Genomic DNA, 27,957 nt, shown 5'->3' on the forward strand with positions numbered 1-27,957 from the left:
TTTCTATAAATCAGTTCCTCATTTACCTAGTATGCAAATCAGATGTGCCTGTCATGAATATTCATAGTCCCATCGCTGCGAGAAGTTGCTCTGACCCTGTAGTTCCTTCTTGTTATGATTTAAACGTTCCTTCAAAATTCAAACTCAAGGCCCAATGGGAGAGTACTGTGTGAAGTGGCGGGGTGGGGGGTGGGGGCTTGAGGGGTGATTGTAACCCTCCCTGGCCTTTTGGCTTCTTCAACAGTCAGAGCACTTGTCCCCTCCAGAGGACACAGCAGTAACATGACACCTTGGAAGGAGAAAGTCCTGTGGAAGCTCACAAGTTTGCCTCGCCAGTCCAGCGTGGGTGAGAAATTCATTTCTATGGTTTACAAACACCTCAGTCTCTGATACTTTGTTGCAGTGGTGGGTTCCTGCCTGCCAAATCTTGTATCTGTTTGTCTTGCCATCTCTTCCACCCACAAGCTTTAGAAGTTCGTGTCTACTCGAGGCCACCACAGGAATCCCCTGCTCAGTTGTTGTCCTTGGCCTCATCTTCCTGACACTGGACATGTACAGGATTCCCCCCCACCCCCCGCCCGAACACTTTCAGCTTTCTGTCCACTAGATTTTGGCTGCAGTCTTGAACAACTCTGCAGGCTGGTTTGATCATGAAGGATACCACCATTACCCACACTGAGCCCATTTCCCAGAAGAGAACAGTGAGGTGCACAGTGAACGGACCCACACGTGGTTCACTCCATCCTATCTCTAATACTGCACCTCGGAGGAGAGGCAGATTTATCTCTGCTCAGGATGTATCTGGGAGCCGGGAGCCAGGACCCAGCCAGTGACAGGAGCTACACCAGCCTGTCCCACTTTGCGGCAGCCCAGCTCTGAGCTGGGTCAAAGTGCTGTCATCCGATTGATCCCTTTCAGGAATCTACAGAGGGAGATGTAGCCATGGGTTGCCTGGGAATTCCATGCATACATACGAGGAAGAAACCCAGTGGTCTCATTTGCTCCATTCTCGGAACTGGCTCATTTTTAGATGGGGTCATAGCAGCTTCAAGGCTACCCCAAGGCTATGGTCACGTCTAAGTCACCAGGTCCACTGGAGACAGGAAACATCAAGGTGAAAATGCCTCCATTACTGAAGAAACCCTGTTCCATTTAGGAAAAAAATAAGTGTTTCTCTTTTATATTATGTAACTCCGGGAGGCAGTTGCTTAGCAACGGAGCCCAGTTGGCTGGGCCGGGAGTGGTTATTAACTCTTCCCACAGTCAGTTGACATTGGGTCTCCCTGGAAGGCCACCAACCACCCCATTTCCATAACAGAACACTCACGCCTTTCATTTGTCCCTATGCCAGCGCCAGCGAATGGTTCTGGTCACTTTGCCCCAGAACTGCAGATCTCTCTTTCTCGAGGGAGGAGGTACATGCAGCCCTCTGGAGAGAGTCTCCACCCGCTAGAGAACCATCAAGAACCCACTGGGCCGTGTTGATTGGAACAGAACAGCTGGCAAGCAGCCAAAGCCATGTGTACAGGTGATTGTGGGATAAACACCAGCGGAGACGAAAGAGCATTCACTATGTGTGGAGACCAAGGTTAAACAGTGAGGATTAACAGGGAACTGGGTAGCCTGTGCCCCTCCCCAGTGTCCCTCCCCCTGTTTCCGCCCACAGACCACCCACGTGACTCTCCCACGTAACCCGCCCACAACCCCACCCATGTGACCCTCCCATGGGCTCCTCCCACACCCCCATGGCCCCTCCCATGGAACCCTCCCATGTGCCCATTTACATTGGATGAATTGGAATGAAGGGATAGATGGCCCTGGGTGTGGTTGTGTGCACCTGTCAATCCGGCAGTCAGAAGGCCGAGGCAGGAGGATGGTGAAATTTGAGTTCAGCCTGGGTTACAGAGTGAGACCCTTTCTCAACAAAAGAAAACAAAACACGCAAGTGTAGAGGGGGGAAAAATCCAAAAACGGGATTCTGGTTGCTGCAGCGGCTTTGAGGGGAAAGCGGGTAGAGGTGCGTACCCACATGTCAGGCTATCTGTGGGCACCCTGATTCGTCACTCTGAGGCATGGTCTCACTAGGAAGCTCAGGCTGGCCTGGAGCTCACAGCCCTCCCCTTAAGCTTTAGTGTTGGAATGACGCCATGCAGCGCGCATGCGTGAGATGCGCATGCGTAGTTCAGCGCTGCATGGCTAAGGATTGACTTTCTCCACCCAGGCCTGAGAAGAGCTCCTCAGACTCTCGGGTCTCCCTCTCTATACTCAATGGCAGCCTGATCAGGCCAATGTTCCTGCAGTGACGAGAACATACTTTCACATATTGTATCCGTGAACAGGTCTGTTAACTTCGGCCTGCCTCCTCCCCATGTCTGCACAGCTTCACACAAGTTCAAGCCATGGCTTCCCCCACCCCCACCTCGTCGAGATGTAGAAGATGCTTCTCGTTTGCATCTCTCCACCAAGCAGTTGAAATGAATCTCCAAAACTGAGCTGAGACCCACTCTGTGTGGCGTCTGTCAGAGCTTCTTTCTTTGCTGGGCTTAGGTCGTTTCTTTTTTTGCAAGGCCCCGCGTGAGCCTGCTTCTCCCCGCTCAATTATGAATGCACTTGCCCTCACCTACAAGTTCCAGCCCTGCCGGCCTCAGCTCTCACACCACCAGCAGCATCAGCTCACAGTTTTCACAGGCCCTTTGCACTCATGGCTTCTGCTGCCCCTCCCTCATCCTGGAGATCAAAGTTTAGGGTCATCACCCCCAACCCCCAGCAGCCCCATCTCAGTACCCATTAGCATCTGGAAACACACACACACACACCATACACACATACAAATACATTATACATACACCACACACACATACACTACACACATACCACACATACATGCACATTACATAAACATTACACATACACCACACACACATCACACATACCCTACACGCACATCACATATACTACACACATATCACACACATACATCACACATACAACACACATACCACACACATACATCACACATACACAAACATATCACACATACACACACATACTACACAATATACTACACACACACATCACACATACACCATGCACACACACTACACAGTACACTATATACACACATCACATATACACCATACACACACAAACACATACACCACACAACACACAAATACATTACACACAAACACATCACAATACACCATACACACTATACACACACACACTTAAAAAGAAATCTTTTAAAAATTAAAAGGCGTAGCTATAATAGCAAAGACTGGCTGGAATTTCCTGGTGCCTGTGTACCCTGAATACAAGGCACTGCTTGCCAAGGTTAGATACAATTAAATCTTCATCATAAGTCAATGAGGTACCCATGACTCCTCCCTTGTCTCAGTGACAAAACTTAAGTCCAAAGAGGAGGATCATGGAGAAGCTAAGGTCCCACAGGCTTGACCTTGGCAAAGCTGAAATTTGAACTCAGCTCCATCTGACTCTCTAAACAAGACAAAGCTGCTGGTGTTCCCTGCAGAGTTAGGCACCATCATTCTCCCAGGCCTCTTCCTGCACTGTAGCAGGGCAGCCTCTCTCATGGGTAGCAGGGGAGTGTGTAGCAGAGAGCCCAAGGGACACCGGTCAACTCATCTTAGAAAAAACCAGGCAGAGTCTGCCCGTCTGAACAACAAGCTCTGAGGGGACAAAGGATAAGCAGAAATAACTTCGGCTCCCTGAGTCACTCCTGACCGTGCCTGGGTGGCTTGGGGACATGTGGGGACTCTATGCAGCACACACCTGCCCCATCTCTTTATGTCCGACACCAACCGCTTTTTAAATGTGTCAGCGAGGGGAGCTGTTTCCAAAAGGCTCTGGAGGCTGAGGGGACTTAGGCTGGGTTAAAATAAGACCAGGCAAGCCTCTCCCACTTTTTTTTGGGAGCTTAGGATGCGATGAACTGTCTTCCGTGTCTCCCACAAAAATCCCTTCACGTGGGTGCCGTTAGGGGTGGGGATTGGTTTCTTTTTAAATACAAGGTCTTCTTATGTAGACGAGGCTGGTTCCAGGCTGATCTCCAACTCGCAATCTTCCTTTCTCAGCCTCCTGAGATGTATCACCGTGACCTGTGGGACCCAGTACTGTCACCTTCCTCTGAGGTGGGGACTGAGCTATGGCTGCCCAAGCTGCACAGCTTATGATTGGTGAACTAGGATACATATTGAGGAAGGTCCAGGCGGAGAGTGCGAGCTCTTACCCAGTGGGTTTGACGTTCTCGACCCACCAACACCCTTGCCAGAGTCCCCAGCCCCCTCCTCCCTCAGTCCCTATGGCTCATTAGCCCAGTGGTCAAGTCAGTGCAGACCCCCAAAGAACGTGAACTCAGTTTGGCTGGATGTGCAGACCACAGATCACAGATGGCTGGCCCACCAGTGCACGGGGCTCCCACTTTCTGAATTCAGGGAAGGAGGCAGAGTCGGTCTGCATAACCCTATGCCAAGAGACTACAGGCAGGATGGGTCTGCATGGGGCTTCCAGTGTGGTCTACCAGAGGGGTAAGACAGATAAGCTTGGTTTTCCACTCCTCCCCAAATACCTGAGAAGATACATACAGTACACAAAAAGCAAATGCTGAGAGTCCTTTGCGAGCTAACACACATCAGCTATTGTGCATAATATGGCTAATTCAATAAAGAAACCACCAGACCAGGCACAGTTCAGGAGATAGCTTTCTCTGTGACCTTGGGTAGGTGACTGTCCCTCTCTGAGCATGTGGAGATGAGTGGGGAGCCCTGAGCATCGTTTCCCGGGGTGTTTGAGACAGCCCTTCACTGATCTGGATTCTCCTCGAAGGCTGGGCTAACCAGCCAGGGATTTGGCTCTGTGCACCTCCCCAGTGCTAGGCTTCTGTGCGTGGCTGCTTCACATCAAACTCATGTCCTTGTGCTTGTAAGGCAAACAGTTTTCCAACTAAGCTGCTTTCCATGTTCCTGCTTTTTGGTTTCTTGATTCAGAGTCTATATGTAACCCAGGCTGGCCTCAAACTCACCTGGAACTTGGACTCCTCCTCCTCCCCCCACCAAGTGCAGAGACCAAAGGAGTGCTCCACCTCACCTTCTGCCTTTAAGTAACACTCACCAGCTCAGGCACATTCCTCACGGCTAAGTACACACACACACACACACACACACACACACACACGTACTCACCCACACCCACATCCCTACACATTCACACATACACCTATGCATGCCCACACACATACACCTGCATACATGTACACATACACACACATGCACACAGACACATACACACTCACCCACACACTTATGCATGCATGCACACACACAAAGACACACACATGCACACACAAAAACACGTATGCATCGAGACACCCATGCACACCCATACACATGCACACATGTACACATACACACTCACCCACACACTTATGCATGCATGCACACACATATGCACACACTGCCTCCCACATGTATGCACGCATGCACACACACAAACATATATACATGCACACAAACACACACAGACACACACATGCATGCATGCATACACCTCAACACATACACATGCATATACACTCACACACATGCAGAAATACAGACACGTGTGCCTCACACCCAATCCTACTGCTGAGAGAGCAATTTGCCCTCATCATCTTGAACCTTTCACATTTCTTCAAACTTCCTTTTATATGTCAGGGGGTGGGGACCTTCTGTTCCCTTTGAGATTATGGGAAATCAATCTGCAATTTCACAACACGCCATCAACACGCCCCCGTGGGAGGAGGGGCTGGAATTTACAGTGAAGACTTGGATTTATTGTTTCTGTTAGGGACAGGAGTGTCCAGGGGACAGAGGTGGGTGAGATAACCCACACCACCCCCTGAGGAGGTTAAAGCCCTCCGACTGTTTCTATCCCACTCAGACTCCCTCTCCCTCAGTGACCAGACAGCCATTCTGCCTCACCCGCCCCCTCTGCTCAGTGAGAACCTGGAATTGCAGGCTGAACAGCCTGGGAAACAGGCCCATTTTATCCATTAGGCCCTGAAGCCTACATGCTTTTTAAGAGCCTGTGAAAACACCTGAGAGCTGCCAACAATATATTGGCTCCAAAAATGCAAAAAAAATAAAAAAATTGCAAGGCAAAATTAATAAAGGCTTAAATGAAATGTTTCTAGACTATTCCATTATGCGGACGTTATTATTATTATTTTTAAATTTAGTGTTCATAAAAGTTTCATTATGTTTGGAGAGGGTTGATGGGTTAGAGTCTCATTTTATAAGGATTTCTGAGGATACGTGGTGACTTTGAGGAAATTACAGAAAAAATATAAAAAGAGAACATAGCTACTAACAAAATAATTTCCAAGGCCACTTTTTCACAAGCTTTTTATTATTATTATTTTTATAAAGACACATTAGAGAGGATTTAAATTTGTGCATTTGGAGAGGAGTGGGGGGGGGGGGCTCTAGTGTGAACCTGTTTAGTCTGTCAAGGCCTTCAAATGATCTGGCATGAGACGGGCTGAGGTGTAAAGGGAGACGGGTAGATAAAATGATCCGTATGTTAACCAATGGGTGGGTGGGAAGGCCACAGCAAATACACAGAGGTATGGAAGGGTTGATGAACCATTAAGATGGATATTGTGAGAGATGGCTTTAGGGAAGGCAAGATGGCTCTCTGGGTAAAGGGACAGTAGTATCATGCCTGGCCACTCCCGTTCATCCTTAGGATCCATACTGAGGAAAGAGCTGACTCTGCACAATTGTCCTCTGACTTCCGCTTGCACACACCCACAAACCAATAAACATAACAGAAGAGGCTTGTGTGAGTTAATGAATAGATGGTGGAGACCGATGGATAAATGACTGGCAGATGTTTGGCTTATAAGAAGATATAGATGGGCCAGACTAAACAGGCTCACACTGGATCCCCCCACTTGGCCTCCAAACACACAGATTTAAATCCTCTTTATTGCGCTGTTATAAAAGAAGCTTGCAGTGATGCTTTAGAAATTATATAGACGTGATGGTTTGTATAGGCTTAGCTCAGGGAGTGGCACGATTAGAAGGTACGGCCTTGTTGGAGTAGGTGTGTCACTGAGGGTGTTGTCTTTAAGACCCTCATCCTAGCTTTCTAGAAGCGAGTCTTCTCCCAGCAGCCTTCAGATGAAGATGTAGAACTCTCAGTTCCTCCTGCACCATGCCTGCCTGGATGCTGCCATGTTCCTGCCTTGATGATAATGGACTGAACCTCTGAACCTGTAAGCCAGCCCTAATTAAATGTTGTCCTTATAAGAGTTGCCTTGGTCATGGTGTCTGTTCACAGAAGTAAAACCCTAACTAAGACAACAGAGGTAAAGATACCCCAGCAATGGACAGACTGGTAAGTGGATTGACAGGGGTTGATGGGTTAACAGATGCATCGATGAAGGATGTATGGACAGGTGGCAGGATGGAAGGACAGAAAGATGTTTAGGTGATGCTTAAAGGTAGAATGAATGGGTAGAAGCGCCTGATGGGTGGACACATGGACAGACATCATGGGAGGACATACAAAGGGAATGATGAGCTGACTTCCTCAGAGTCACACAGTGGGTTTGCAGCTGTCCCCTGACTCTTCATACTTTGTCCTTCAGGAAAAGCATGGCCAGCGTCTCCTCATGCTCAAGTGTGGAAGTGTCCTAGAGACTGTGAGACCTGACCTTGCCATTTACAGGTGAGGAGACTGAGGTCTCAGGAACGGAAGGGGCTTGACCGATGGCAGGCTGCGTGCTGTCACTGGGTCATGGCTGTATTAGAGTGAGCTTCACAACCAAGAGCAGCTCATGCTGTGAGCCTTGGCGTCTTCCTTCACTCCTCCTGCTGTTGGAGAGGCACGGTGGCCTCAGGGCTGGGCTCATGTCATTGTCACCTCTGTCACTGAGTAGCTTCTGTTTAACTCAGTAGTACTTTATTCTGTGCAGGTGTCTGCTCACTCCGAGAGTACCTGGGGTGTTGACTATTGAGACACAGCAAGAGAAAAGGGAGGTCTTTAATCCCCCCCCACACACACATCCCGGGTGTTCCTGTGGCGTTTCTCTGGTGATGGCATTCCCATCTTCTACCTTTTTCTCTCAGTCAGCAGTCTAGAAACGCAGAGGTGGATTCCTGCAGTTGACAGTAGCAACGGTGGCTTGTTCAAGAATGAGTCTCCAAGCCATGGCATTCTATGGAGCACACCTAAGTACCCTCACGACCTTGTGAAACACACACTAGTAAGCACCCCCCTTAGTTATGAGGTAACGGGGACACCAGGAAATAAAGTAATGTTTCTGTGGCTCTAACAGTTGATAACTGGGCAGGGAGGGATTTGAACTCAGGGAGCCTGAGCATGCATAACCCTGAACTATCCTGCCTTTCAGACTCAGACTTGGACCGAATAGAAAATCTTCCAAAACCACAGAGTTTTGTTTTGGGAATCCACAGGCAGATAATTAGTATTCTTTCACATCAGCATCGGGAGGGCTCAGCGGCAGGATGGAGACCAAGAATAAACGTTTTCATGTGCCCAAAAAGGTTGTGACAAATGGCTGGATAATTGGAGGGTCTTGGCAGGAAGAGCCCTCGATTGTATTTTGTGGGCTGTTTTCCTAAATTAATGTAGTATGTTGTGCGTGGGGGTGTTTGTGTGTGACTGTACATTTGTGTGTGGTGAAGTCAGAGGTCACAGTGTAGTTCTTCAGAAACATCTGTCTTGATTTTGAGGCAGAGTCTATTGCTGGGACCTGGAGCTTTCTGAGATTAGAAGCAGCTGTCCCACCTGGACTGCAAACTTAGATCCTCCGACTTGTGTAGCAAGTGCTTTATCTCCTGAGAGATCTCCTCAGCCACTGGCATGCCCTCTCTATACAGATATTATCTACGATCTCAGCTCAAAGTAATAGAAAAAATCTTGTGACCTCTAAGCTGGATTTGTGATTCACACCTATAAATCCAATGTCTGGAAGCCGAGGCTGGAATGTCCTGAGTTAGAGGCTAGCCTTCACTACGTAGTGAGTTCAAGACTATTCTGGCTTACACGGTGAGACCGTGTCCCCTTCCTCTTCCTTACCAATGACCTGGGAGAAAGTGAGGATAGCCTTCTGGAAAGATCTGTGGACTTCTGAGTTCCAAGTGAGCCCAGCCGTGAAGTACAGGAGGAGTTCACATCTCCATTCCTGTCTCCTCATCCATGACATAGTCTTCTGTGACATTGTCATCTGTGACATGGCACCAGCCTCACTGCATCACTGCAAGGCATTTAGTTTATTTTGTGAGAGACACGTAGTAGGTGCTTTATAAACGATCTGCAAGCAAGCTGATGGATCCCATTGCTGCCTCAGTTTCCGTATATGTAAACTGGATTCTTACAGAAGTCTCTGTGGGGCTTACACGGTTTCTGGGCAGACGAATGAGGAAATGGATGGAAATAGAAGCCTATTCCACAAGCCAAGCGCAGCTTAAGTGTAGGCAGCGCCGCATCTGTTAGTACTAAAGCAATTGGAGTTATTCCGTTATTAATACTTACGGCTGATATTAATCCTTGTTATGACGACCTGCCACGATTATAGCTGCTAACTCTATAAATGAGCGCTAATACCCTCAGATCCTGCCACGTTTTACAATATTCTCTCGGGTTCAGAGGGGCTGTGCTTGAAGTAAGCACGCAGGATTGTGGTATTTCTGCCGGATCCACAGCATTTCAAAAACAAACAAGCCGAGGGCTCTTCTCTCTGTATAAACAGACACAGAGAAATCTACAACCCCGCGTGGAAAGGAGTGCGAGAACAGCACCTGTAAGGTCCACAGCCCACAGAGACTGCTGATCACCTCGAGGAAGGGAAAAGAGGCCACGGGGTCTCTGCCACGCCCCCTTCAAGAGTCAGACCACGCCCCCTTCAAGAGTCAGAGTCTTCCTTCTTTCTTGAATCCAAGTTAGCCTCGGGGATTTGATATGATTTCAGTAACGTTGCCCCTGAGGAGACCTTCGGCTTTTATTCTTCTAGACAAGAACCCCCTCTCCCGCCTCCTCCCCGGAATGGGGTTACACTGGGAGAAGCCCAAGCCAGAGCAGGGTGCATACATAGCAGGGGATCCCCACTTGCAGACCCAGGTGACCAGTGTGATCCCCAAAGATGTTCCAGCCCACTGAAGCCTCTGGATGCCCTTGGCTCTGTTAAGTACCCTGTGCAGTGAAGCAGCTTCCCTGCTGAGCCCAGCCCAATCACAGGCTCATGAGACTCCTGTTATTTCAAGCCATTAAGCTCTGGGATTGAGCAGCGGCAGTCAGCTCGAAGCCTGGGACAATGCTAATTCAGCATACAGTCCAGGGAAGGCTTTCTGGAGGAGGGGGCGTTTGGACAACTTGAGGGATATGTGTTGTGCCTATGCAGGGACAAAGGGCTCCAACTGTCAATCACAGGTCAGGCCCATTCTCCTCATGGTGCTACTGAGTACAGCGCAGACCCCTGTGGACACCGGCATCCCAAGCTTTCTCTCATCCGGATAATCACGTATTCTCTATAGGGATCAGCCCGGCGTCACTGCTTTAAATCAAAACGACAGGCCCTCCAAATTGGTTCAGGTGTTCGTGCGCTTATAAAAATGTCTTTTGCCAGAACAAGCTCGCTATGTCTAATTTCTGCTCCAAGCACATTTTTATAGTTAAGCTGTACCGTAAATGTCATTTAATTTACCCAGTGACGTTGGGCAGGCAGTAAATGGTAGGTAGCAGACATCTGATTTTTTTTGTCTGGTCTGATCAGGATTCAGGAGGAGGGACTGTGAATTATCATAATTATCATATGTCCTAATTGATAACCTTCCAGCTCCCTCTCTGCTGCTTTTTCTGTATTCTAGATGTCAAGTGTGTGTGTGTGTGGGGGGGAGGACAAAGAAGGGCTTCCAAGTGGTCGGTACGAAGGGGGGAGGGCAAGGGTGAGAGATACCAGCCAGGTTGGGAGCCTGTGAGCTTCCAGCAACCTCTGAGGAACAGGGGACAATGGAAACTGTCAAGGAGCTCCTGGGAGACCTGGACTGTTCTTCGATGCTTCTGTCTCATAAATAGCACTTTCCAGCTCAAACAGGCCCCACCCTGCCTGTAAACCAAGTTAGAAAGTGCCTCTCCTCATCTCCCATGGTCCTGAGGGATCCTGTCTCTTCCACTTCAAAGATTCTCTGTCCGTTTAAACATCTCAGCTTCCAGAACCTTGTGTCAAGCCCAAAGTAGAGGAAGACTTCTACACATCTGCACAGTCAGTGTTAGGGTTTTTTTTTTCATTGCTGGGACCACATATTTGAAGTAACATAAGGTGGAGGTGGGTTTATTCTGACTCATGGTTTAAGAAGGGAGCCTGTAGTGACTGGAGGGCATGCAGGCAGGAATGCGAGGTGGCTGCTCACGTTCCATCCTCAGTCAGGAATTAGAGAGCAGACAGGATGAAGGGGCTGGGCAGTGAAGCCTCAATGCCTGGCTCTATAAACCTGTGTCTCCTGGTACCTGGTGCCGTTCCATTTCTTGAAGGTCTCACAATCTTCCAGACAGCTAAAGCAGCTGGGGTGAAAGCCTTCAAATACATGCACCCATAGGGGACACTGCCCGTTCAAATCATAGTAGCTTAGCAAGGTCATCCCCTCCTGGATGTCAAGCGTCTGAAAACACACCACATCCACTCAGTCTGTACCCTCCACTGGCCCCAGTGATATCGCTGTTTCCTACCATGCTTGTGTCTGTGTGTGTGTGTGTGTGTCTGTGTGTGTGTGTGCATGCCTGTGCACATATGCATTTGCACATGTGTATGCCTGTGTGTGCGTGAGTGTGTGCATGTGTGCACGTGTGTGTGCGTGTGCATGCCTGTGCACATATGCATTTGCACGTGTGTGTGCCTGTGTGTGTGCACGCACGAGCAGGTGTGCGTGAGTGTGTGCATGTATGCACGTGTGTGTGCGTGTGCATGCCTGTGCACATATGCATTTACACGTGTGTGTGCCTTTGTGTGTGTGCACGCATGAGCGGGTGTGCGTGTACGTGAGTGTGTGCATGTGTGTGTGCGTGCGTGCATGCATGCGTGTGTGTGCATGTGTGTGAAGCCCTGGGGTTAATGTTGAGGTCTTCCTCCATTGCTGACTACCATATTTACTAAGGCAAGGTCTCACAACTGAACCCAGATCTCTCAATTCGACTATTCCATCTAGCCAGCTTACTCACGCCAGTGCCCCATCTCTGCCTTTTGAGCATTGGCATTTTTGTGGGTTCTAGGGATCCAAACTCTTGTCCCCTTCCCAGTACAGAAGCACATTAACCTCTGAGGCATCACCCCAGCCCAGAGCAACCTTTCTCTTAAATGTCACCTCTGAACTTCCCTGCCCTCTTCTTGGGGACTCAACCTCACGGGCTTTATGTCACTTGTTAAGAGGGAACTTCTTCATGGAGTGAGGCCAGAGCCTCCACCTACCCCAGCTGCAGCTGCTCTCTTGCAAGCAAAGGAACAGAGAAGCAGTCTGGACAGCAGCGATAAGTCACGTCTGCCATGCTGTCCCCGGAGCATGGCTGACCTGCACCCAGCACGCAGGAGGCCAGCATGTGATCGATCACACACTTCATGGGTCACATCTCCCTGGCTCATTAAGAGTTAATTAAGTGGGGTTTTCAGGAAGAGGAGCCATGAGAGTGGCTGCACTGAGGACAGAGTGGGTTGAGCTGGGTGGAGAGTCCTCCCCATTCATGTCACTGAGATAGTCGACCTTTCTAGATTCACAGAGACAGGACTGATACCTACTGTGTGTGCTGCAGCCAGTCAGTCCATCTCTTCAGACCTCAGTGGCAGTTGTACAGGAGGATAGTAGGGCTGGCTCAAAGGGCAAATGTACAGGTCTCCCTGAGGCTAAATATAAATGCAACAGACGCACACAGAGGGGATAGCTAGCGACCAGCAGTCCAGGCAGGGAGACGACTCAGTAGGGAGGAGCTTGCCACCATGCAATCTTGAGGACAAGTTTGAGTCTCTCACACCCACATAAAAATCTGGGTTTAGAAAGATACGTCTGAGACCCTAGAACTAGGGAGGCAAAGACAGGCAGAACCCTGGAGCTAACCTGGCTAGTTGGCCTCGCTGGACTGGTGAGCTCCAGGTTCATTGAGTGAGTCTGCCCCAAACAATATGGCCAGAAGCAAATGATGCAAGATACCAATGTTAACCTCTGGCCTGCACACACGTGAACATGCACACATGAGCACACACACACAGACACACAGAGTCTATCAACACACCAGAAATATCCAGAAGCCAGTGTGAGAAACTCAGCTGTGGGTTCCAGGTAGAGGGCATGGAGCCACCTGGGTTTCTGGGTCTCACCAAATATCCTATGTGGCTTCTACTGATTCAAAACCCTCTAGAGATGAGGACACGGCAGCCCAGAGAAGAATAGCAACAATCCCAAGATCACACAGTGCCCTTCACCAACATTCCTATGTTGCGTGTGGCCACAAGCAAGCATGCCCACCTCTGTCTCTGACACTCCAGGAACATGCTGGCATTACCACTAACCCCATCGTGTAAATGTTGGGTGGTCTGCATGCCGGGAGGATCCAGCACAGCTCGTGAGATATTAATGTGAATCACACACAGGTGGGTGGATCTGAGAAAGTCAACATTCCCAGAGGGTGGTATTGCTCTCCCCTGCTCCAGTGACCAGAGCAGAGTCCAGGAAGGAGACGTATGAACTGTTGGTTGTTTGAGGATGAGTCCCTGTGTCAGCTCCTGCCTTTCCCATGGACTCCTGGTAAGGAGATGCTGGAACACAGTGAATGAGGAGACCGGATGCCTCCCAGGTGCAATGAGGACAGGGTGAGCAGTGGGAGGAAGGAGGCAGTGGAGGTAGGATTCGAGGTGGGAGGAGGTAGGAGGGAGGAGGGAGGAGGGAGGAGGGAGGAGGTGGAGGTAGGATTTGAGACGGGTGTTCCAGGAATCTGTAGGGGGATTCTATATCCTACTCCCATCACAAAAAAAGAGATCAGTAAACCTGAACACTAGTTACAGACCACTGTGAACAGCAGGCGTGTAAGAATCGGAGGTGTAAATGAATGTCTCACGTGAGGTCACACTGTGAGACACCAGCAAAGGGTGGAGCCCCCTGACCCTCAGTCTCCTCATCTGAAAAATGGACTAGTTTTCCACAGTGCAGGCTCTGCAGCTTTGCCCGTGAAAAACGGGGCCTTCCGCCACGCATCGGGAACGGCTCTTCTTATTGCCACTTACGATAAACCTCCGCAGGACCTGAGATCATTAATTTGTTTGGGAACAAATCTCATTAACCGATTGCCCACGTTAATACTTTACGAGATGTGCTCGGCTGCACCTCTGGACCCCTCCGCAGGGCACCGGGGTGTGTTTTCCCACGCTTGGCGCACAAGGAAATGGGAGTACAGTCTTGTGACCACCGAAGTCAGGCGCATAGAGGGCAGGCTCTACTCCTGCCCCTGTGAATTCTGGGACGGGTATTGCAGGCTCTCTGGAAATGACACCTTTATTTGGCTCATTAAAGAGCATTACCTAGGTAGTGGCTTATAAGGATGGGAAGAGGGCAAGCCTGAGCCAGCTTGTTCTGCTGTGGACAGTAGCCCTGAAGTTCATGGACCCCTGTGCTGGCTGCTGGGAGAGAGCAGCCTCTAACCTTGCAGTCACTGGTTTACAAAGGATCGGGCCGGCGGGCAGGGGGAATGCATGAGAGTCTCAGGTACAAGTTAAACTCCTTGTTCGTATATTGCCGAGCCTCACACACCTACTAAGCACTCAGCATGGATAGACTGTCTCAGACAGACAGCAGGTCTTCAAGAGTGAATGGATTCCTGACGTCACTATGAATTAAACATGAGCCTGTCTATGAAACAGCCTTAGGGATTCGGGTACATTTTACAAGTCTCTCCTCTGTGGCGTTCTGGGGATACTTGATTTAGAACTCAGGGAGAGGAGTGTCTGAGAGAAGTCTCAGGTTTCTTGACCCTCTGGCTGCTCCCACAGCTTCCTCATGCACAGGGATGCCTGGGCTCAGGGAGGTCTCAGGGCCTGTGGCTGGGATGAGCTGATCTCAAGAGAGTGAGGGACGCTCTCAGCTGGTTCTGAGACTTTTCGCTCAGGGCTTCTGTTTTATTAAAGGAGATAGTAAAATGTCCTAAATTGGGAAGGAGAGCACAGACGTGAAGTCGTAAAGCCACGCCACTCTTCAGCACCTCACAAAATGTTTTATCTACTGGGAATCATAAAAGTGCGAATCCTACCCTTCAATGGTTTTAGACGCTGAGAGGCAGCTGCTGTCTCTGAGAGGACGGGGAAGGCTAAGCATTCATCCACACACAGTGGCAGCCAGCTGAGCCCCCAGCTCGAAAGCCATGAGGTGGGCAGGAAGGTCACAGTTACCTCCCTCATACATGCTCTTTCTACAAAGGTGGGTAACACTCAAGGGAGACCTGCTGATGCCCTGAGTTTGTGAGGAGGACACCAATTCTCTCTCTCTGTCTCTCTGTCAATGTTTCTGTCTCTATCTCTGTCTCTGTGTGTCTGTCTCTGTTTGTCTCTGTCTCTGTCAGTCTCTCGCTGTCTCTGTCCTCTCTGTCTCTGTCTATTTCTGTCTTTGTCACTGTCTCTGTCTCTCTGTCTCTCTGTCTCTGTCTCTGTCTCTCTCTCTCTCTCTCTGTGTATAAGAACCACTTCTACAGAACGGCAGCTCAGGGAGTGAAGTGCTTGCGAGTTTGGATGCCTGGCACCCAGTCAACCCACTTCAAAACAAGGCATGACCTGTGCGTTCTGGTAACCCCAGCTGGGCAGAAAGCCACAGGATCTAAAAAGGTGTGGCTACTGCTGATGGTGGTGATATACCTGTCCTGCACATCTGACACAGGTGTAGTTACCACTGACAATGATGATATATCTGTCTTCTACACCTATCACATGTATGATTACCACTGATGATGGTAATACACCTGTCCTGCACACCTGTCACAGGTGTGGCTACTGCTGCTGAGACACCTGCCATTCACATCTGTCACAGGGTCCTGTCGTATGTGAGTACACACTTGTGCTCTGAGTTCTTCAGCTTGTAAGTCCTCCTTGCAACCATACCTTGTAAACCATTCTAATGTTCACATCATAGTTGAGGAGGCCTACGCTTAGAGAATAATAGCGACCTGCTTATGTGCTCATGGCTTTGACATTTGGATTAATAAGAGAGATCACAGGCACTCCTTAAAAACAAGATAAAAGTACAAGAACAAAAGAAATAGTGAAGATAAATTAAAAAAAACTTTGTTTTTAACCCCAATTGAAGTAAAAGTATGCAAATTAGCCTTGGCACATTATTTTTATTTATGCCATAAATTAGGCAAATTTCCCCTCCCGAAGCCCTGGAAAATGAGGCTTGATTCCACATATTTTGCATTAATTTCCAAGGCAGTTGGCCCCAAATTAGCTTTACAACTTGCTAAACCTGCTTTAAAAGGGGTGCAGAAAGTGGAGGGTTGTTCAGAAATCTTCAGGGAATGAGAGGGGCATCCTGTGCCCTCCTTTTGAAGATTAATGTAGGGTGTGTGCACTTCTACAACCGGGGCTGCCACATACAGCTGCAGGAGCTGTACAGCGATCCGTCTGTGTGTTGTGCAGTGTGAAGGCTCCTCCTGGGGTTATGCAGGGAGGTGACCCTGTGTATTCCCTCTGGACCATATAGAGACTGGATGATGGGTGGATGGATGGATGGATATTGGATGGAATGATGGATGGATGGATAGATTGATGGACGGCTCTCAGTCTTCAGCCAAGACCTAAAGTATTTGGACACAAGACAAAACCATTTGCAGAAAAAAATATACATTCTCCACATCCGGGACTTGAGATGAGAATTTGCATTTGATGCAAATGATGGTGTCATTGGACATACAGAAGATGAACTCATTTGAACTTAATCCACTCTGAAAATCAAGCTCAGTAAAAGAGAGGAGACAGAGAGACCTAGCCCAGGACCTACTTGGAGGCAGGAGCGAGGGATGGGGAGGGGTATGCGCTGTGTCTAGGGGCATATGTTGGCCTGGGAGCATGGCTGCTGACTAGCTATGCTTTATAAATGAATCCCTCAGGAGCCTTCAGGAAGGCTCAGGTCCACTGACCACATCCCCAGAACTCTCCTTGTGTGGGAGTGTGGGTGGGGCATGAGTGTGAAGCAAGCACTGACTGACCTCTGACCTGGGTGCTGGATCTACCTCTGCTGCTGCTGTGAGCAGGAGGAGGTCACTCACTGTCCTCCAGCCTCCATTTTCAGCCATTAAAAGAGATTCTACATGCTTCCCTCAGTCTCTGCATAGTCCAGAGGGGTATCCATCCACTCATCCATTAATCCATCCATCCATCCATCCATCCACCCACTCATCCACCCATCTAAGCATGCACCTATCCATTTATCCATCCATCATCCATCATTCACCCATCATCATCCACCCACCCACCCACCTATCCATCCATCCACCCATCCACTAATCCACCCATCCATCCATCCACCCATCTATCCATTCACCACCCATCCACCTATCCATTTATCCATCCATCATCCATCATTCATCATCCATCCATCATCCACCCACCCACTCATCCACCCATCTGCCTATCCATCTATCCATCCATCATCCATTATCCATCCACCCACCCATCCACTACCCATCCACCCATCCATCCATCATCCATCCATCCATTATCCTTCCATCCATCATCCACCATCTATCCAGTTTCTGCACCCACTGACAGAAATGATAAGAATCAGCCTTTGCCCTTGAGGATCATCCAGAGAGAAGAAGACACATCAGTCATCATGACTGTGGGACCCCTAGCTTTTTGGCTACGGTTGTTCGTGTGGCCCCCTCCCCAAGCTTGTTGAACATGTATGTGCTGACAAGGGCCACATCTTAGCCCAAGAAGGGTGAAACCAAGGCGGCAGAGCTCATGAGTGATGCCTCTAGTGGCCATTGCTCTGTGTGACCCTGCTGGGTTAAGCAAGCCAACCAATTGCCTGCCACAAAGAGCAGTACAGGATTAGCCACATTCACCTTTAAAACTTGAGTTGGGAACTAGGAAAAGATTGAGGATCCTTGGTTGAGTTAGTGATGGTCCAGAACAGTCCATGGCTTTCTGGGACGACAGAGACTGGTCCATGCTGTCCAGCATGGTAGACCCTGGGAAGGCTGGTCAAACCCCATCCACCTAGCACATCATCCCTGGGATGGGACAAAACAGAGACTGCCACCCTAGGCAAGGTCCACGCCAGCTCAGGATCCAAAGTTACTCCTGTAAGAATGGATCTAGCAGCACATTCAAAAAACGCCAGGCTGCTGACTCTGAAGTCTGGCGTTTATTAACGTTGCTGTGTTCTCCCAGCATTCAGCGGGCAATATGTTGATGTTGGAGCTGCCTGAGACCCAAAAGACGACAGATCCCAAGGCCACCTGTAGGGCATCCACAGAGTTTCTATTTGTCAGTGGCCTTGACTACAAGGACAACTGTATCTAGCACTTTCTCTGGAAAGGAGGATGGCTTCCAGAGGCCCGCCAGAGCACCCATCATTGTACAGCATTGCTCAAATTAGGGTCTTCTCTTGTTACAGGGTGTACTTTTCTCCTCCTTCATGTTTGATCTCCCTCTGTTCATCTTTTCGTTGTAGATGTCTTCAGCCATTTCACATTCATTACCTCATTGATTTTCTTTGCAGCCATCCTACGAGGGAGGAGGGAGGGCCGTGGTATTGCTGTCTTTTAAGATGAGGCTGCCTGAGACCAAACAGACCTGGGAGGTTCAACCCCATCTTACCACAAAGATGAAAGTAATTTAACATCTCTGACAAATGGTCTGTGCACTTTCACCGCGGCAGACCCAGCTGAGGGGTGGGTGTTCAGATGCACAACATCCAGCCGAAGCTCTGGAAGAGGACACCAGCTAGGAAAGGGAGGCATGTGAATGGATGGTGTGTGAATTACCCATCCCTGAGGGATGAAGCCGGATGAAGAAGGATGAAGAGGGATGATGAGGCTGGAACTGGAGAAGAGAAGCAACAGGTAGCTTCATAGGAAAGGAAACTACAGGAACCCGGTGCTGACTGTTGAATAGGAGTTAGCCAGGGGAAACATTGTAGCAGCAATAGAAACTATTTTCCTAGGCTGAATTGCTTGCAACATGCTGGACACATCCACATGAAGTTGACCACCAAGAATCTCCAAGGCTCAGAGAGCTGCAGCAAACAGCTCCAGTTTGACTTACTGCAAATTTTATCTATAACCTCAGTTGAGCCATCAGGAGGTTGCTGTGGGTGATGGTCAGGGCTGTGGAGACATAGGCTTCACATAGGAGCCATTTTGTAGGTCTGAGTAAAGTTGAGGTGACCACTTTGTTGCAGGGCAATCTGACTCAGGACACCTGACATCTCATCTGAATGAGAAGACTCGTCCCAGCGTGGAGTCCTGACAAAGGGGCTTGTTCTTCAGGCTGCCTCACCATCTCGAACAAGGCTGGGCTTTGGGATCCAAAGAGCCTGGGTTTGAATCCTGCCTCTGTCATACATTGCCCATGAGACCCTGTTTAGGGTTTCTATTACTGTGATAAAATATCATGACCAAAAACAACTTGGGGAGGAAAGGGTTTGTTTGGCTTACACTTCCACATCACAGTTTATCACTGAAGGAAGTCAGGACAGGATTTCCTCAAGCAAGGTGGGAACCTGGAGGCAGGAGACAATGCAGAGGCCATGGAGGGGTGCTGCACATTGGCTTACTCCTTAGAGCTTTCTCAGTCAGCACGCTTTCGTATATACCCAGGACCACCAGCCTAAGGGTGACAATGCTCCCATGTCAATCACCAATCAAGAAAACGTACCACAGGCTTGACCGCATGCCAATCTGATGGAGGCATTTTCTCAAGTGATGTTTCCTCTTTCCAAGTAACTCTAACTTGTTTCAAGTAGACATAAAACCAGCCATCACAGATCCTGAGTAAGTGCCCCGGGGCATTTCTGAGACTCAGTTCTCCCTTCTGTAAAAGCCAGGTAGGGATGTCATCTGACAGAATCAGTCAGGAATGAGGTGGGAGAGTGTAGAGAAGGCACACAGTACCTTCAAACTGTCTCATATCCACTTCCCTTCATGAGAGGGGAAGGAAGTTGAAGTGTTTAGAGTCTTTAGCTTCCAGAGTATCCCCATCTTCCTGAGGCTCGACTGCTTGGCAAGTGCCAAGCTCCTGATTTGCCTTTTCCCAGTCCCGTGAGGGCAGCCTCGTGAATCTGGTAGTGTTTGCTGTAATTCACCAGCAGATGGAAAGACTCTGGCTTGTGGCTAGGAAGTGGCTGGACTCGGGTCCAGTATTCTGGTTTCTCTTCAACTAATGAGTAATCTCAGTCAGTTTCTGTGTGAACACACACACAAGATAGCACACACAAAATAACACACACTCAAGATAACACACACACACACACAAGATAGCACACACACAAGATCTCTCTCTCTCTCTCTCTCTCTCTCTCTGACACACACACACACACACACACACACACACACACACACACGTCTGGAAACAGCAATCCTCAGCTCAGCTTCCCAAGTGCTGGGATGGTGGGTCTGTCACCACAATCAGCCAAGGCACTGGTTTTAACGAAATGGACATCCCAGCAGAATTCACTGATGTACTTATTTCTTGCCTCCCAAGATGAGATTCCTAAATGTGACACCTACCCTTCCTGTTAGGAGAGCAGAGTACAGGAGACGTGGGATCAATACATCCTGCGACCCATTTGTTATACCCTTTGCCTGTTCACTCTGAGCCTCAGTTTCCCTCATCTGCACAGCAGGAATAACATGGTCTTCTGCGCTGTCTCTACACGATCTTCACAAACCACTCAGCACAAGATTTGGAACAAAACCAACACTCCATAATTGGCGTTTTCATTGTGGACACAGTCTGTTACAGCTAACTGAGTCCACAAAGGGTCTGCAGAGGAGCCCCGTGCCTGTGCTTCAAGCCCGCCACAAAGCCAGAATGTTTGCTCTGTGTCACTGTCATGGCCCTCTTGGAGATGCTTCCATGTACAAACCAGTGAGAAGCTGCATGGGGACTGGGCAGTCCTTCATGAAAAGGCTACTCTCCATCTATAATGAAGGACAGTGAATGATTCAGTCAGCTGATTCTTCACTCCTGTTCATCTAGGCAACTCCTGAGATCCAGGGCACAGGAAGGACAACTATCTAGTCTTGGTTAGGGTTTTACTGCTGTGAGCAGGCACCATGACCCAGGCAACTCTTAGAAGGACAACATTTAACTGGGGCTGGCTTACAGGCTCAGAGGTTTAGTCCATTATCATCAAGGTGGGAGTATGGCAGCATCCAGGCAGGCATGGCTCAGGAGAAGCTGAGAGTTCTACATCTTTATCTGAAGGTTGCTAGCAGAAGACTGACTTCCAGTCAGCTGGGAGGAGGATCTTAAAGCCCACGCCTACAGTGACACACCTACTCCAGCAGAGCCACACCTCCTCCAACAAGACCACACCTACTCCAACAAGGCCACACCCACTCCAACGAGGCCACTCCCACTATAGCAAGGCCACACCTCCTAATACTGCCACACCCTGGGCCAAGCAGATTCACACCATCACAATCTATATCTTTGAGATGAGGTCCACCAGGTGAGCCTCTCTTCCTCTTCCTTCTGCTGGCTCCTGTTCCCCTCTTTTTAATTCCAAGAGCAAAGCCTGCTTTAGGGTTTCCCTGCCTCATGTAGAATTCTCTTCCTGGCACCTACTGCATTCCTCCTGGGCCAGCCCTGCTCAGCAAGACTTCACCCATCAGGCCTGGTAAAAGTCATGCACAGCCACCTGTCATATTCCATCATGGTCCATCCCTCCATTAAAGCACACAGATGACGGCCGAGACCCTGTGGATCTCTTGCTGGGGTGCCAGAAGTGGTGCCTAGCAGAGGAACATTGGGTCCCCAGCATTGCTCATATCCCTCACGAGCCGTACATCAAAAACCCAAATTACCAATCAGAGGCAACTGAGTTACGGCAAGGCCTGAGGGGGCCGAGCCCCAAAATGAGATAGCAGCCCTTGGAAAGTGAGGGAGGAGACCCCACTATCTTTTGCAGTCACATAAGAGAGTGGACATTTGCAAACTAGGAAGACAGTTCCTACCAGAGAAAACTCTGCTGACTTTATGAACTTGCACTACCAGCCATGAGAGTTTTATTCATTCATTCATTCATTCATTCATTCATTCATTCATTTGTCACAGTGGCTTGAACAGAGCCAGTCATACCAGAACTCGGCGCACAGGGAGGCTCTCTCATGTCATCTTTCCAATCTGTCATCTTTAGTTGCCATTAACTGTGAACTCTGATTCCTGCTGGTGGGTTCAAAGCCATGCAGCGTGGGGGGTCTGGGAAGGAAAGCTGCCAACCCCCTGTGATATGGAGATTTCCCTCTCTACATGGTGGTGGGCAGGTAAGTAGGGCTGCCTGCTGCCCCTCTTCCCCGACTTTGGCCTAAATTAGTTCAGTATTTATGTGGGCATCTGCTTTGCCCAATTTTGGGAGGCTACTTTCTTGGTACCTGTTCACAGAGGAAGTTTGTTCTTAGGGGAACAGGAAACCACTGCATGTGTGCGAACATATGCCGGTTTCTCTTTACACGAGTTACAGAATCCTATAACCACACTTCTAGGTTGGTCCCATCAGCCCTCCATTCTATTTACGTCCTACAGATGGCAGAATGGAGTACCAGACAAGAAGGTCTCTCTGAAGGTTAAGTGCACCTAATCAATGAATGGACTGAGCTTTTGGGTTGAGGCAACTCTGATTTCCAAACCGTTTTCCTGAACCTTGCTAATTTCCTTCTCATATTCAATCCGACCACTCACCAGAGCAGCCTTGCCTCCGCCCTCGTTTTGCAATTGCCACTATAAGGGAGTCCAAACACTGGCAGAAAAGGGCTAGATGAGGGTCTGAGTTGTAATGACACCTTGCGAGTAAGCATTCTCTGCAAACTTCTCATCTCTGTGTCCCCCCTTTTCACTGTGTGCCAAAAGCTGACAGTAATCTCTCCCTGTGACATAAGGACCAGATACCTCCAGTGGCAGGGAGTGAAGCCAGGTGCACAGACCACCAGGCTGAGAACCATCCTAGCTTTCAACAGGACATACACGTGTCTGCCTCCTTCCTGCCCAGCTGCAGCTTTGAGCGCCCCTCGTGGAGGCATGCAGTATGGGCCTGCCACGCAGCCATCAACTGGCACACAGGAGAGCCTTGTGTATTGCGCTCCTTTGAATGGCTTGCAGGAACGGACTCCTAACCAAAAGTCACAAACCAAATTGTTCGGGAAACATCCTTTTTTATGCCTTGAAAGAAGAAAGAAAGGAAGTCGATATGGTTTCCTAATGACCAGCAGAACTGTGTGAATAAAAGAAGAATCTTTTAAGTTTGTCTCGGGTAGTCCCTGGTGGGGGCAGCCAAAACTCTTTGAAACAGAACGGCACATAGAAAAGCACACTTAAGGCCGACGTAACAACGATACATCTCACCACATGTCAGAGGCTAGGGGAGGCAACAAATTAGAGTCTTACTGAGAGATACTGGATTTGCTTTGTTAATCCAAGGGGAAAAGAAAAGGAACGGCAGGCTTTGCAGTCTCGGCGTGTGCGTGCATTGCTCTCCCATGCATGTCTTAGGCAATAGGGGTCCTCTTAAAAAAGACAAGCTACACTTTATTCCCATCAAAACGGCCCAGAGAATGCACAGCCTGCAACAAGTTCCCACCCCTCACACTGCATGCAGGAAGACAAGTCTGCAACACTGGGCTCCTCTGATGCCTCTCCTCTCTGGTTTGTGGATAAGAGCTGCCGGTTAAAAATAGAATTTATTGCGGAAGATCAATTGTTTCCAAATGGACCATGAGAACTGGCAGTGCCCATGGGCCACCCTGGCTCCCTTCTTATGACTCAGTCAGAACCCCATGGTTAGTAACGAGCCTTTGGATGAAGTGTATCGTGGACTTTAATTTGGCAGTGACCTGAAGTTAATTAAAAATATATGCTCACTAGCCGCGTGGTGTGGAGCAGTTGCAAAATATAAAATGTCTAAAAATTGACATCACAAATGCACACATCCTGCCTTCCCTCCTACACTCTGGCACACACTGAGGAATCAGGATACAGGATCCTGATCTTGGGTGACATTTTCCTATATGCCATTAAGACCCCACCCCATGCCAAGGGTGGTGCCTTAGAGAATGTCAAACTCAGAGGTAGGGCCACTTTAGAAAAGATGGTGAGCCTCTGGGCATCTTTGAGTTCTGCTTGTGGAGTGGCAGGCACACACACACACACACACACACACACACACACACAGATTTAAGAGCTGGGGCAGGGCAATCTGGATTCAGTTCAAGGCCACCACGTTATTGTTGGAAAGAGACAGCTAATTAAGAAAAGGCACGCTGGGTAGAGACCATTGATTTAAACCAAATCTCTTTTCCCATCTTTCCTAGGGAAACTGCCCAGACCTGGTGTAAATTGGAAATACCACTGTCTCACAAGGGGAGGGGGTGTTCTCAATGACATGTTTTGTTAAATAGAGGAGGCAAATCATGCCCATCGCTCCCATTTCTGGGTCCAAGAGATTGGGGATATAATGTCTGATGTATGCTGAGGGTACTCCAGGCCACAACGAAGTGATGGGACCCAGAGCTAGGGCCTGGAGCTGAGAGCTGTCCGGGGCCTCTGGTGCTGAACTCAGGGGCCCAGAATTCCCCGCGGCGAAGCGGCAATGCTTCTCTGTCCTCAGAACTCCAGATCATCAAGAAAACCTCAATTATACAGAACTCCAGATGGACGGGGGTGCTGGGGAGTGGGGTAAGCGCTCCATGCTGTGGTCAGCTCAGGCAGGCTCCAAGCTTTGTTTTGTAAGTTACCACGGGAGGAAACAAGAGTCACACCTTGCCAAGAGAATGAGAGGTTAAGTGATCCAACCCCAATAGCTGACACCGTGGGCTCTCCTGGTGTCTTTAGCTCTGGTGGCTGGGGGTGGGATCAGCTTTGGGTGAGTTATTTGCCTCCCTCTTCTCTTCACCTCAGCATCTCACTGTAACTTCCTGGGACCCTAGCAGGGTGGAGCAAAGGTGTGACTCCAGGCAGGTGAAGGAACCGACAATCTCGACAATCTCCATAAACTCAGACCCCCTTCCCTTCCTAAGCAGCAAGCACGTGGGTTTCACCAGCACCCTCTCTTCACTCCTAATATCGATGAAGCTGTAGAGGGATAAAGGGGGCCAAGCCCCTGGGGTTCTAATATCTCTCTTCTCACCAAGTTCTGGGAGCCTTGAGCTCTCCTCCATCCGAAGAAGCCACACCCAAGTCCAATTTCCTGACACCTGGCTGGGACCTATCCAGGAGACAGCCCCTCCGGATAGTCCGAGACAGCGTGGGATGGTGGGATGGGAGGGAGTCTGGTTCTGGAGACAGGCAGTCAGCTGTCCGCTTCCTATACCTATCCTCTTCCACAGAGCCTGGCAGAATAACCTGGCAGCCAGCCCCGGGTGCAGTTGCAGAGAGCTTCCAGAATCTGAAGGTTTGGAGAGGACCCCACTCCCAAGAGCTTCTCCCGGAAGCGTCTCCAGACTGCAAACGGGAGCCCAGAGACCGACGAAGGACCCGCAGCCTAAGGCGAGAGTCCTTCAGATGCGTCCCCGCCTCCGCGCTCCGGCAGGGACGAGGTGCCCAGCCCGGTATCCGGGCGGTCCCGCGGGTGGCGCGTGTGTTCCCAGACCAGTCGAGACCCCCGACTGCTCGGGTCAGCCGCAACAACTTTACCCTCTTTGGGCCGGGGCCCTCGGGGTGCTTACCTTCCGCCTGAGCTGCCGCGGGGCTCCCCAGAAGGAAGGCGACAAGGAACAGAGAGATCCTGTCGGGTCCCGCGGCTTGTGGCCGTGCCACGGGCATCGTAGCTACGGAGCTGGGGTCGGCGCAGAGAGATCCGTGTGGTCGGTCCAGGCAGAGGGATCCGTGCGGTGGAGTCCGGGCAGAAGGATTCGAGCAGCCGGAATCAGGCAGTGCTATCCAGGGAGAGAGAGAGAGATGGACAGAAGGCTCCAAGCAGCCGGATCCCAGACCGAGGTCCAGACAGACAGAGGGATTGGTGCAGCGGGGTTCAGGCAATGGGATCCAGGCAGAGGGATCTGGGCAGTAGGATCAGGGCAGCGGCTCCTGGCGGACGCGCAGCTCGCCGTGGCTCTGGCCGAGCTGCACCGGGCGCGGGCGACGGACGAGTGAGGAGGAGCCGCGGGCGGCGAGCGAGCGGAGGGCGGGGGCTGGTGCCCGAGCGAGAGAGGGAGCAGGAGAGAGAGAGAGAGCGAACCAGCGAGCGAGCGAGGGAAGTGAGCGCGAGGAGGCGGCCGAGGGCCGTTCCGGGGGCAGCCTGGCCCTTAGGCCCTGAGAAGTTAGTGATATCGCCCGGTCCCGGGTGGGCTCAGGGTCCCTACTCTTTTTGCGGATGCTGGGACGGTCAGACGAGGCGGAAGAGCGCCCGATGTGTCCTTGCGAACCCAGTCGGCGAACAGCCTGACCTGTATCCCCACTATACAGCCCTCTCTGGCCCCTGAGGTCCCCACCCGCATCCACCTTTCCCTCCCCTATCCGCCAAATGCATTGGTGCTTCCACAGAGAGTCCCAGTGACCTAGGAAGCCACACCGACTGCATCCAGGGACATTGTTGGACCAATGCACAGGACCACAGGATCCTCTGTCTGATACCAAGTGGTTCTTCACCCTGGAAACGCCCAGCCACAGACTCCTGGGTCCATGTTATGATTTCAGCTACATTAGCACTCTCAACAGCGCTCTGCAGATCCGCCAGGCTTCCAGAGCCGAAGCCCCGTTTCCCTCCCCCGCCAGTGGAAGCTTTGGTTCCAGGCCCATCCTCTGGCGGCCTCTGTCCAGTTGAGATTCTCTAGCAGCGTGTCTTTCTTCCACAAACAGAGGAGACGGGGCGCAGTGGGTGAGGAAGACAAGAAGCCACTTATAGCCAGGCATTGGCCAAGGGCCAACTGGAAGATACCTCACACCAAGGGAGACAGCTCTCCTTGTTCTGCTGAGTCTCACAGCCCCAGCTGGCTTCCCAGGCCCCTCACCCCAAGTTAGAAGCCCTCCCCTCCCCCACTCCACCTTGCCACTCCGCTCAAGCAGGGAGCAGATGGAAAGAAGGTTGTAGCAATTGGGGGTGGGGGGGGGGATGTCTTTAGCAGAGTGGAGAGACTGGGAATCTCTGAAAACAACGTAGGGGAGGGGAGCATTGGAGGTGGGAGGAGCGAAGGAGGACTATTCTGGTCCTGGTTCCAAATGCCCCTGTCACTCATTTACTCTTGGGATGCTCTTTGCTTGAAGCTCAGATTATCAGGTGATGGAGAGACCCCCAGTTCATATCAGGTCTCAGGAAGTGGGGATTTGAGAAGGACATGCAGAAGACCTGGGTCCTCCTCTAGAGGGCTAGCAGCAGGCCATCCAGTAACCCCTGAGGAATAGAAGCATAAAGCAGGAATACAGAAACATGGAGGAGAGACACAAGTGCCGGCTTCCTCCTTGGAGATGAGGATAGAAAGGCTTGTAAACACCCATGGCTCACCGGACTCTGGTGTGGTCTCTGTTTTAAAGTCATAATGATCGGCAGTGGTAGAAGTGATCGATATCTCCCCTGGATGCCCTCAGAGGGTCAACCTCACCAAAGCCACTCAGCCAGGAAGTGATAAGATGGATGAATTCAAGACCAGGCCTGAGTTGAAAATCAAATCACCCAAACATGATTCTTCCCCTCAACCAAGATGGCTACCTCTGGGGTGAGACTTGGTGGCTCCTCCTGGCTGTTGGTG

General features: G+C 50.2%; 1 protein-coding gene across 9 annotated transcripts in view; it reads right to left on the bottom strand.

Annotated features, from left to right (window-relative positions):
• Positions 1-27,702, bottom strand: part of Sez6l (seizure related 6 homolog like) — a 159,385-nt gene extending 131,683 nt beyond the window's left edge. For 6 of the 9 annotated variants that reach the window (XM_030254721.1, XM_006535157.4, XM_006535155.4 and 3 more), the window contains exon 1: positions 25,939-27,702. In XM_030254721.1, the coding sequence (XP_030110581.1) occupies positions 25,939-26,035 (97 nt within the window). In that variant the 5' untranslated portion in view covers positions 26,036-27,702. The remainder of the gene's footprint in view (positions 1-25,938) is intronic. The other 3 variants (NM_001253917.1, NM_019982.3, NM_001253916.1) reach the window with 1 other exon arrangement.
• Between the last annotated feature and the right edge of the window lie 255 nt (positions 27,703-27,957).

The sequence above is a fragment of the Mus musculus genome, chromosome 5 (assembly GCF_000001635.26).
Source record: "Mus musculus strain C57BL/6J chromosome 5, GRCm38.p6 C57BL/6J".
In the NCBI taxonomy this organism is placed as follows: Eukaryota; Metazoa; Chordata; class Mammalia; order Rodentia; family Muridae; genus Mus; species Mus musculus.